The following is an 11,105-nucleotide window of genomic DNA, read 5'->3' as shown; positions in this document are numbered from 1 at the left end:
AAGGTATAAAGACAAGACAAGATATATCTCTTCTTAACTTAGTGATAGAATGAGTTGAATTGAATAAAAGACCACCATCCTATCGGTGATGTACAACCTCCATTAACCTTCTCGCTCGATCACACGCTTTTAGATTACTAATTTAATGACCCATTACAGCTTCCACTAATAATGAATTAGTAGTCTATAAATTCCATAAGTAAAAGAAATTTAAGGGCCATTAGTAAAAACGAAGAACAAATGAAGGTATGTTTTATTTATTTATTTATTTATTTATTTTTGTTGTTGACTTACCTCGAAGGTATTTCTTAATGGCTCTGCAAATTCGAAGAGGAACAACATGAAGACGTTCTGATTGTTTTGCTGTTGATCTTAGGGTTTCTGATGTAAAGACCTTTCGTGCTGTTTCAGGAATCAAAGATCCCATTTTGGGTTTCCCGTGATTGATTCTCCTAGTGAACGAACAAACTGGGGTTTATGGTAGGGTTTTACCACACTTGAAGCGTAAATAATTCCCTAGATATATTGGTATCTGGAAAATGCACTCTACAGGTACATCCATCTTTACAAACCACAACCACAAGTTTAGGTTTTCTCGACACACGTTAAGAGAAAGGTTAAGAAAAGTTGTCAATTAATAACGCGGCCGCGCGTTGATCCTAGTCCGGCTTGTTTCAACCAAACACGCTAGGATCACCCCGTCAAATTTCTATAACTTTTTAAGGTTTATGAGAAAAATGCTAACATATTTCTTTTGGAAATTAAGTTGATTAAAGAAGCAAAACTGATTATGGAGAAATACTCAATGTGTTGGTTACCTTTATCTCATGACATTGATTTGAGATATTGGCCCCTACCAACATATTGTTAACGCCTACTATATTAGAAAGGGAAGTTACAACATAACTTGAAAATATAAAATATGATTGTAAGGTATTAGAAATGCAATCTGGCATATGAAATCAGTGATGTCTGTGGATGTTCTTTTTTCTTGTTTCCTTTGCTAGTATGTCCGCTACTTTGTTGCATTTTCTATTTTTAAAAAAGATACCCAAAAAGTTGTCACGGGATATTAAGATCTTCATTTCTTCTGATATGATGGCTTGATTTCTCCAAAAAAATGTTTCTAGGCTTATTTTGAGCATAAAGAATGAGTCTCTGGCAGTCACCTTTAACACTGAAACTTTGGAGGTCCAAACTCTTTGTCCATTTATCCACTTCTAGCAAGCTCAGAGCCTCTGCTTCTTTTGCAGTGGAGGCATTGAAATTCCCAGCTGAAGCTCGAATAGCCGCATCTGTGTCAGAACGTAAAATTATACCATAACCAGCAGGAAAAGAAAGATCCACCCAGGAAGCATCAACATTTACTTTTAATTAATTAAGATAAGGAGTTGTCCATCCTTGCTCTGTATAATTTTTGTTCCTATGTAGGCCAGATATAGAGATAACTCCATTATGATGGTTTTCAGTTATATTTTCAAATTATGGGGGACCAAAAATTCAAATGGCTCTGGACTGCTAAGGCTAATTGTAGACTAGTGGTTGATTTGGATTCAAATATCCTAAGACATCTTTCTTTCCAAATTAACCAGCATTTTGTTGCCATAATTTCTATATCACTACTTCTGCAAACCCCATCAATCCAATTAGCATACATCTGGGCAAAGGAAAAATCTGCATCATTACTAAGATTTAATCCTACCAAGGGTGGTAACATCCACACATATTTAGCATAGGGACATTCAAAAACAAGATGCCTTAAAGATTCACAATCATGCTCACAGAAAATAAATTTCATATCTATATCCTTCATAAATTGTCCTAACTTTTTCCTAACAGGCAAAGCATTATGAATACATTTCCACATAAAATTTTTGACTCTTTGAGAAATGTTAAGCTTCCAAAAGGACTTCCAGATAGAAACATTATCTGCTCTATTAGTTACATTTGATGGATTTTTCAATTTTTGGTACATGGAGTTAAAATGAAATTTCCATCTAACGTTAGTAACCATCTTAGTTTATCTTGTTTCATCCTATCATTTGTATCTGTAAATAATCTAATATTTAAAATCCTTTCAGCAATATCAGGTGGGAAGTTATTTCTAACTTCCCTTTCATTCCACTTCTTTGTATTTGAGTCCAATAACTTATACACAAGTGTTAAAGAGTTTAATTTAGTACCACAGTAGGTTAAGAGATTATCTTCCATACCTGGTATCCATTTGTCAGTCCAAATATGTATTAGTTTACCATCACCTACCTCCCGGCAACTGAATTGAAGAACCAAAGAGACCCCCTGCATAATACATTTACATATCCAAGAAGCATCGTAATGTTTCTTAGAATGAAGAACAGTTGTATTCCTAAAGCATTTATCTTTTAAAACATATCCCATAAGAGTATTATGTTGAGTTGCTACTCTCTAAGCAAGTTTGGATATCATGGCCTTGTTCATCTTTTTTGCTTCTTTAAAACCTAGACCCCCTATTTTTATGGGTTCACAGAGAAATTCCCAGCTAATCGGATAAAAAATCTTTCGAATTATTTTGTTTACCACCAAAAGTCCCTCTGAATGGCGTCAATTTTATCCGTTACTTTATTTGGTAAAGAGAAGCAACCCATCTGATAGATAGGCAGGTTAGACAACACAAATTTTTTTAGGATCAATTTACTGGATTGTGCTAAAGTTGTACCGTTCCAACTTTGAGCTCTTTTCTCCATGTTAGTGGAAATTTCATCAAAAAAAATTATTTTTGACCTATCAACAAACAAAGATGCTCCTAAGTAAGAATCTGTGATGTTGTTTTTCTTAATCTTTAAGAGTATAATCATAATTCTCTGATATTTAGAATGGATCCTCCTATTAAAAAATACACCAGATTTGGAGAAAAAAAATTTAGTTGACCAGAAGCCTTACTAAACTGGTTAATAGTATATAACAAATTTTTGCAACTTACAAGAGAAGCTTTGGAAAAAAGAAGACAGTCATCTGCAAATAATAAGTGTGATATTGGTTGACTGTGTTTAGATATTTTGATCCCAGATATGTGTTTAGGTTTTTCCTTAGCTACCAGATTCTAGAGAAACATCCATACAGATGAGGAAAAGGTAAGGAGAAGGTGGATCTCCTTGCCTTAAACCTCTAGATGTAGTGAAGAACTCCCCGGGAATCCCATTAAGTAAAACTGCAATGGATGTCGTAGAAACGCATTGGTGAATAAGGCTGCACAAGTCTTTTGCTAAAGCCAAAAGCAGTTAAAATTTGCATTAAAAAGTCTCATTTTACCTTGTCAAAAGCTTTTGACATGTCTATTTTAATTCCCAGTCCACCATTTTTTGTTTTCATTTTCTTTAAAGAATGGATAACTTCATGTGCCACCACAATATTGTCTGCAATTTGTCTTGGGGACAGAAAGGAAGACTGATATGGAGAAATCATTTTCTCCAAAAAGATTTTAATCTATTAGCTAATAATTTAGATAAAATCTTATAGAGGGTATTACTTAAACCTATAGGTTTGAAGTCATTGGGGGGTTTTAGGTTGTTTAATTTTAGGAATTAAGAAAAGAAAGTTTCATTCATTTTTGGATTAATTTTTTTAGTTTTAAAAACTTTTTGTATCATTAAAACAATTTGGTTACCCACAAATACCAATTATATTTGAAAAAACTCACCAAGAAACCATCTGGTCCCGGTAATTTACTCGAATATCATAGATTTAACTGCTTTCCTGACTTCCTATGCTGATGGAATAATAAGTAAACTTACGTTATCCTGATCACAGATAACTTTTGGTATTAAACTCAAAATCTCCTGATCAGAGGTGGTTGTAGTAGCAGTAAAAAGTGTTTCAAAATGTAATTTTAACTCATCAGCAATTTGAGATTTTTTTTTTCAAGACCTTCCCACTTGGATTGGTTAAGCTATCGATTTTGTTTCGTTTCCTTCTGCTGAGAGTTTTAACATGAAAATATTTAGTATTTCTTTCTCTTAACTACACATAGTTGTCTCTAGAATTTTGTTTTGAAATTGCTTCTTGCGTATCGTAAAGGGTTTCTAATTCCAGAATTTTAGAATTTAGAAGCAGTTGTTTATTTTTGGTTTGACTAGAGGCGTGGATGTGTTCAATGTTTTTTAAAAGTTTATAGATCTTTTTTTATGGAACTCCAGAGACTTGTTTCCTCCATATGCTAAGATTTTCTCCCAGGGATTTCAAATTATGTAAAACTACATCAGTAACATTCATCAAAGAAGAGTCCCAAGTATTAATAATTAGCTGAATACAAGAGTTTTTTTTAAGCCAAGTATCAAAAAATTTAAAAGGAAGAGACTGAGCACAATCAGAGACGGGATTTAAATATAATCTTATTGAAGATGAGTAAGTGAAGATTCAGGAAATTAACTTTCCAATCATCATTGATATAAGCCTTGTCCAATCTTTCTTGAATATTCTTATTCCCTTCCCTATTGTTATTCCAAATAAATATATTATCAAAGGAACCTAAGTCCGATAGACCAGCTCTTTGAAGCAGTCCAAGAAATAGCTCCGCTTCCATGCTATTGAAAGGCAAACCACCTACTTTTTCTGAAGGATCAAGAATTTGGTTGTAATCCCCACTACAACCCATGGCATGGTAGAGTGAGCTAGTTTAGAAGCTATGTCTTCTAGAAACTTCCAAGAATCAATTTTATTTGGTTGGTAAGGGCAACCATAAAAGGATGTTAGAAACCACAGATTATCATGAACAATTTTAATTAAAACATTTAGCAAGTTATCACAATGCTAACTGCTTCACCAAAATCATCATTATGATTATCAATATTATCACAATTTCATCTAATATATCTTCAATACCAACAAACAATTTGATATTCATATCCAAAAAAAATCAAAATAGCATGATTCATGATAACTATTTTAGATGTAAACTAAGAAAAAAAAATTTGCAATCATTTACCATTTTACATACATCAAACAATGATGAATCCCCAAAATAAAACATTTCTTGGTGCTACATCTTTTTAAACAGTTGGAGACTTGTAGTTATTCAATCGCAAAGAGAAAAATAATTAATAGATCTTTCAAAGTAAAAAAAAACGGTGAACCAGTAAAAAATCAACTGGGTCAGCAGTTGGGCTGCCCGGATAAGCCGATTCGACATTTCCAACACGGTTTTTTGCTGGGTCACTATCAGCCCAACCCAGATTTTGGACTGGTCACTGGTTTACGGATCAGACCTCCGGTCTGGGGGTTTTAAGATACTGATTCAACATTTTTAACACATTTTTGGAGAAATTGCTGGGTCACTATTAATCCAACCCAGATTTTGGACTGGTTCACTAATTTACTGGTCAGACCGGCCGGTCTGAGCCATGGCTCAAACTAGCCAGGCTTTATTCATTTTCTTAGAGGTTGTGACGTTTTTTTTTTCTACAGCCAGGTTGCTACTTTATTGGAAATGATATTCAACTCCCTCTTTTCCACCTTCCTAGAATCTAAACCACACATTTAGATCCAGGTACAGGTGGGATTCACCTTTTCCCATATATGGGATTTAGATTGTAGGGAGGTGGAAAAGAAGGAGTTCAATAACACTGCCGCTACTTTATGTCACCACTTTGCTCTTTTTCTCCTTTCATTTTATCAACGTGTACATGAAGTGGTTCTACTTGGACAGAGTACAGACTTGCTAGCATCTCTGTTTACTCATCTTTTTACGACATTACCACACTCTACCGCTTACTACAGTTCTATTTCCTCAGAAAAAAAAGTTCTATTTCCTCAGAAAAAAAAGTTCTGTTTCCCCTAATGGATCGATATGCATGCTGTAAGACATGAAGAGATTACCTTCAATCTAAACATAGTAGATAATCAAACCTCTGATTTCCTTACTGAAATTTTAAAATTGTACGCATTATATTTTATAAGTTTTTTTTCTTTCTTTTTTGCTAATGATGCATAATTTTAAGAAATATTTAAACAATATAGTTAACAACCTATTTCTAGATCTTGTGGCCATCCAAATTCCTCCAGAAATGCTAAAACAACTCCGTTCGACCAGCCAAAACCTGTCTGCACCAAAAACATCCAAAACAAGAATCTTAATCAAGCTAACAACCTCAGCATAAGGAACAGCGAACACATCAAAGTGGATAAGATTGAAAATTATTTCCCTTCGCATGTGGTCGATCTTTGAGAAATGAAATATAGTTTAAAGATTTGGAAATTGGGATTGTATATGCTAAAAATAATATAGATTTTAAAAACTGCAGAATATTTTCATGGTAAATAGCTCTATTGGTTTTCAAACATTGTGCTAATGTCAAAGTTGTACCTGGATAAACCACAGCTTAATTAAGCTATCATTATGAAGAGTAACTTAATGCGCTATACTATATTTTGTTCTTACCTGAGGCACGTATTCACCCCCTCCTCCAAACTTCCCACAAGCTTCAACGTCATACTTTTCGTGCATTGTTCCTGTTTCCTTGTAAGTTTCATAGTTTGTTCTTATCCATCTGATTGCAATGTCCTCGGCCATAGACCTCGCTTCTATCAAACTAGACCTTGCTAGACCTTCAACAATCACGTGTTGCAGTGGAGCCCAACCATTTGGAAAATCCCTGTTCAGTTTCTCGTTTTCAAAACATTTGAAGAAAAGAGAAACCAATAAAGAAATACAGAGATGCTACATAGAACACATTATCAAACTACATACCATTATAATCTGCGTTGTCCAGTGATGTTATTCCTATATGGCTTTAATGTAAAGTTTAAGTTTCCATGGCTATTCTAATTGCAAAATGTTAAAGATGGCGACTACAAGAGAAAAATGAGGTCAACTTACATTCATGACAATATAGTTTACTAACCATTGTTCACTTGAATGTGATAGGGTGGTTGCGATTCCAGCAGCACAAAGTAGTCCCGAACTTTGAAAGCCTTTCACAACTTTCTTCACAGTGGAATCATCTGAAAAATATTAAAGGAATCTAGTCAATCTTTTACTTTCTCAATTAAAAGTTTATATTTCAATTAACAGAATAAAATGATCATAAAAACTAAAAGGAAAAATAACAAAACTGAACATGAAATAAGAATAGATTACATATGCAATATTTGCAATTAGAAGTCAAAGTAAATACCAGAGTTAAATAACTCAATCCATATAGGAACGAAATTTGATGCAAAACTAATTTGATTCTCGCCTTGAGCTTCCCACTGGTGAACTTCCTAAAAAAAAACTCTAGGTGTATCAATAAGTACGAAATGCGATAAACAAGATTTACTATGATAGTTTATCAAATTTCAAATGAATTGGATACCTCACAGTTATTCGAAAGCCAGTAGTCAAACCACTGTCCCTTTTCAGTATTCCAAAAGATTGAGTTTATCGCCGTTCGTCTTGCTTCAGAAGCTTCCAAAAAGTGTTCTGCAGTTAAGCTATCTCCAATGGTTTTTGCCATGAAAGCTATGTCAAGCTCCATCTGAGACATATGTAAATCAACACATCAGATCCTGTAAACGACTAAACGTATGCTCATTCACCTATTACTACATTCATGTCTGGTTCAAATTTGAAACAAGTTCTTAAAAAGTAAGGTACAATTCAAATATCAAGGTTGTTTTCTTTAAATTATTCTAGTATCACAAACTTTTTTGGGCCTGAACATATATATATATTATATATACACTCCTATATTAAATTTTGGACTGGTTTCAGGACGATATCATTTTGAAAAGAAATTGAACTATGTACCTTGTTTGCATAAAAATTAAAATCACACTTGGATTATGAACCAAACATCACTTAAACAATGTTTTGAGATGTTTTAACATACCTTAAGTATATATGTATTCAAATCCACCGGTAATATATAAGTTGTAGCTAAGGTTGTAAGATCTGATTGATTTCTGTGGAAATATATACACAATAACTACTTAAGATTGATATAAAACGAGATCCATTATACACATATTGTATAATAGTAGTTCAAATGAAGCCGTATCACCACAAAAATGAGGTATAATAATATAACCTCATCCATCTCGTACTGAAATCCCATCCAGATTCAGCCGTTGAAGCTAGTTCTCGATAGAAATGTTGCTTATCACGGTCATTCAAAAGCTTCAAAGCAGATTCCTTATCCTGTAAGAGATTATAATACATACTATATCAATATTCTCGTTAAGGTAGTCATTTATAAAATATAAATGTGTCACCACTTGCAGGGGATCCCAGGTTTGAAAAGAAATACATACAATTGTAAAGGACTCCGGTCTAGGTTTATTCCACATTGCATAATAACGACTTAGACTATGAATGCATCCTTTAGAATCTTGTATTTTTACCTTATGTACACCTAAAATAGAAAGTAACAAGTAAAATACCTTCATCAATTTAAAGCATTAAGGTACGAAACGAGATTTTTTCAATAAGGGGCATAATTGTTATTCATCAAGACAAAAGATAAAACTAATACCCACATTAATATAGTAAAGCAAATAACAGAAAAGAAGAAGAAGAGTGTGCATTTCTAGAAAAGCAATATCTTACAGTACCTGAATTCCAAAATTTATGTTCTTTGAGTAGCGCAGGTAAGGATTTTTTTACAAAAGACATGTCATTAGTTCTATTGTATATCTCAGATACCATTGAGCTCAAGAGTGGAGGTTGGCTGCGACAAGAAGAACAAATGAAGCTCGTGACTGAAACTCAAATCGATGAATGAATAGCATTCCAAGGTTTGTATACAGATTTTCTCAATGCACCATTGCTTACAATTTATCAGGTTTATTGAGACAAGTAGCTAAACTGGATTGACAAAAATAAAACAACTAAGCATGATTAACATATAACACAGAAAGGATAGGCATAATGAATTACCTTCGATTACTGTAATATGCTCTGGCACCATTTAAGACAAATCCATACTCATCTACAAGGGAAATAAGATTGTACACGATTGATTTTGCACTTTCATACATTTTGCTTGCTAACAAACCCCTGAATAAAAACAGATAGCAATTCCAATGAGCATGTTCTGATTTAAAACAACAATAAACAAACCTTTTAAGACAACTTTGAACTTCAATCAGAGATATTAACATTAAAACTCTTTAATACACGCTGTGTCCACTCATTTAAGACTCAAATATAACAACGTAGATCTTGCCCCAACATACATCTTACCTGGAAAATATACATTATTCTAAAACTATCGACCGGTAAAACAAACTGAATGGAAAAGCTTTTCAGTTGATTAACGCGTGCAGCCCACTATAATTTGTACACGAAGTGATATGTTATTGCTTACAGTTCAGAAGATCTCTTCCATAATATTCCATCTTACTCCCAAACAGGAAGTTTGATTTTTTTTTTAAAAATTGATACAACATGTTAAAGATCAAACATTTTAATCATCTCTAATTGAGCCCCGCAGCCACATACTGCATTAGCCATAGCATTTTCAGGTGTTGGTATTCTTGCTTTCAGATGCTTTAGTGGCAAATAATCTAGTAAAGCGCAAGAGGTGGCAAATGGAGGACTGGTTCTCACTTAAGTTATTACTATGACATTAAAATAGTTACGAAGCCATTAACTGGAGCTGTTCTGAAGTGCCATTAGTAGAAAAGAAAATTTGGTAAACATAATTGCCATTGGTACTACTAACCTTATGACCCAATAAGAATCCCAGTAATAAACTTCTCTGAATCTTGAACCAGGAATCACCATTGGATACTTCAATGGTAGAAGTGTATATAAATCTGGATTCTCAATAACTTTGTCATCAACTTTCCTACTCAAATTCTTCCATAAAGAATGAATTTCCAATGCCCACTTTCTAACTTTCAAATTCTCAACTTTTGGCAAAAATCCACTTGGTTCATATTCAAAATCAGTAGGCTCATGATAAACAAGATCGCTCCCTGCTTCATTCAAATACATCTTAATAAACCCTGAAAGATCTTTAACAGAAACTTTACCACTTTTTAATCTTTTCAGACTATCAAATTCTTTTTCAGTCTTTGATAAATTGAATTTCAATGACATGTCTATGTATAGTTTAGGATCAAAATTGACACTACCAAAAGTATCAAGGGCTGTTTCTTGTACTTTTTCTAAGAAGGAAATTAATGGAATTGATGATTTCACATGACCTAAATCATTACACGAAGAACAAGGCACTATATTCATGGTGGTAATCAAGAAAAAATAGATTACAATACGTAAAATAAAATTAGGGTTTGGGATTATTTGGATAACGAAGATTAAGGATCTGCGCATTTTATTTGGAGTGGAAAATGGGCTGTGAAAAGATCGAAGTAAAAATCATACTTAAACGAGTACAGATGCATGCAGCAGTAGATGACATTAAGATGATGAATAAACCGGCCAGAGCAGAAATTTTGATTTAAAATTCTGTTAGATTACGAGGCAGGCCCAGCACCAGCTTTGTTTCTTCCTTGGTAACGAAAAGAACAAAAAAAAAAAAAAAAAAAAAAAAAAAAAAAAATTCTCGTAGGTTTTATTGTGTCCCACAAGACAGCGGTGTAAAAACCAGAGGTTTAGTTCAATATAAAATGCTCTTTACTCCACCGGTATCAAACCATCAGTCAGTGGAACACCAATTTTGACGTTAGCGTCTAGTCGACAACTATGAGATTCATACGTGCAATTCACCTTCCTGCTTGATTTTGGCCGCATATTTTGACCTTTGGTCGAATATCTTGACCTGTTTTTGTTTTCTTGGGTGGCTTTTAGAGATGTCTCTTCATTCCATGGTTGGCATTATCGGTATCGTAGTGGTCCTCTCAGATATGGATGCAATATAACGATGAAACCGTTCCCATTGACTATAACTGGCCGAATTAATGGATTTAGTTTGTGTAATGTTGTTAATACATGAAAAATAATAGAGAAAATTAGAGGGAGATCTAAAAAGATAAATATTTTTATTGTCAGGTCCATATTTAATTTTGGGTACCGTGACACCCATAATTATTTCCGTGATATCCATAATTATATGAAATTATTATAAATATCTGCATGACGGATTATGCATCTGCATAACGGGTTATGAATCTGGGATATAATTGGC

At 33.6% G+C, this 11,105-nt stretch overlaps 1 protein-coding gene across 3 annotated transcripts; it reads right to left on the bottom strand.

The window, feature by feature from the left end:
- Positions 1-5,829: 5,829 nt before the first annotated feature.
- On the bottom strand, positions 5,830-10,465 carry LOC113358407 (probable trehalase). Of its 3 annotated transcripts, XM_026601969.1 has the most exons (12): positions 10,343-10,465; positions 9,678-9,933; positions 8,891-9,010; positions 8,566-8,681; positions 8,266-8,366; positions 8,043-8,152; positions 7,845-7,917; positions 7,329-7,490; positions 7,149-7,236; positions 6,876-6,975; positions 6,413-6,626; positions 5,831-6,075 (listed from the first exon to the last, which is right to left on the bottom strand). In XM_026601969.1, the coding sequence occupies exons 1-12, from the start codon at positions 10,377-10,379 to the stop codon at positions 5,992-5,994; spliced, it is 1,461 nt and encodes a 486-aa protein (XP_026457754.1). In that variant the 5' UTR covers positions 10,380-10,465; the 3' UTR covers positions 5,831-5,991. The 3 variants fall into 3 exon arrangements, with proteins under 3 accessions (XP_026457752.1, XP_026457754.1, XP_026457753.1); XM_026601967.1 differs by having other exon boundaries at positions 5,830-6,075; positions 9,678-10,463; XM_026601968.1 differs by having other exon boundaries at positions 5,954-6,071; positions 9,678-10,463.
- Positions 10,466-11,105: the final 640 nt, after the last annotated feature.

Source organism: Papaver somniferum, chromosome 3 (assembly GCF_003573695.1).
Source record: "Papaver somniferum cultivar HN1 chromosome 3, ASM357369v1, whole genome shotgun sequence".
NCBI lineage: Eukaryota > Viridiplantae > Streptophyta > Magnoliopsida > Ranunculales > Papaveraceae > Papaver > Papaver somniferum.
This window is presented reverse-complemented; position numbering and strand designations above follow the sequence as displayed.

What these genes read in the sequence shown, in the direction of transcription:
- LOC113358407 (XM_026601967.1), bottom strand. Translation starts at nt 10,291, where the DNA reads ATGCGCAGATCCTTAATCTTCGTTATCCAAATAATCCCAAACCCTAAT. An exon ending in GACCGGAGTCCTTTACAATT is followed by an intron (nt 8,153 to 8,265) that starts GTATGTATTTCT and finishes AATCTCTTACAG; the next exon opens with GATAAGGAATCTGCTTTGAA. An exon ending in TGAATACATATATACTTAAG is followed by an intron (nt 7,491 to 7,844) that starts GTATGTTAAAAC and finishes CATATGTCTCAG; the next exon opens with ATGGAGCTTGACATAGCTTT.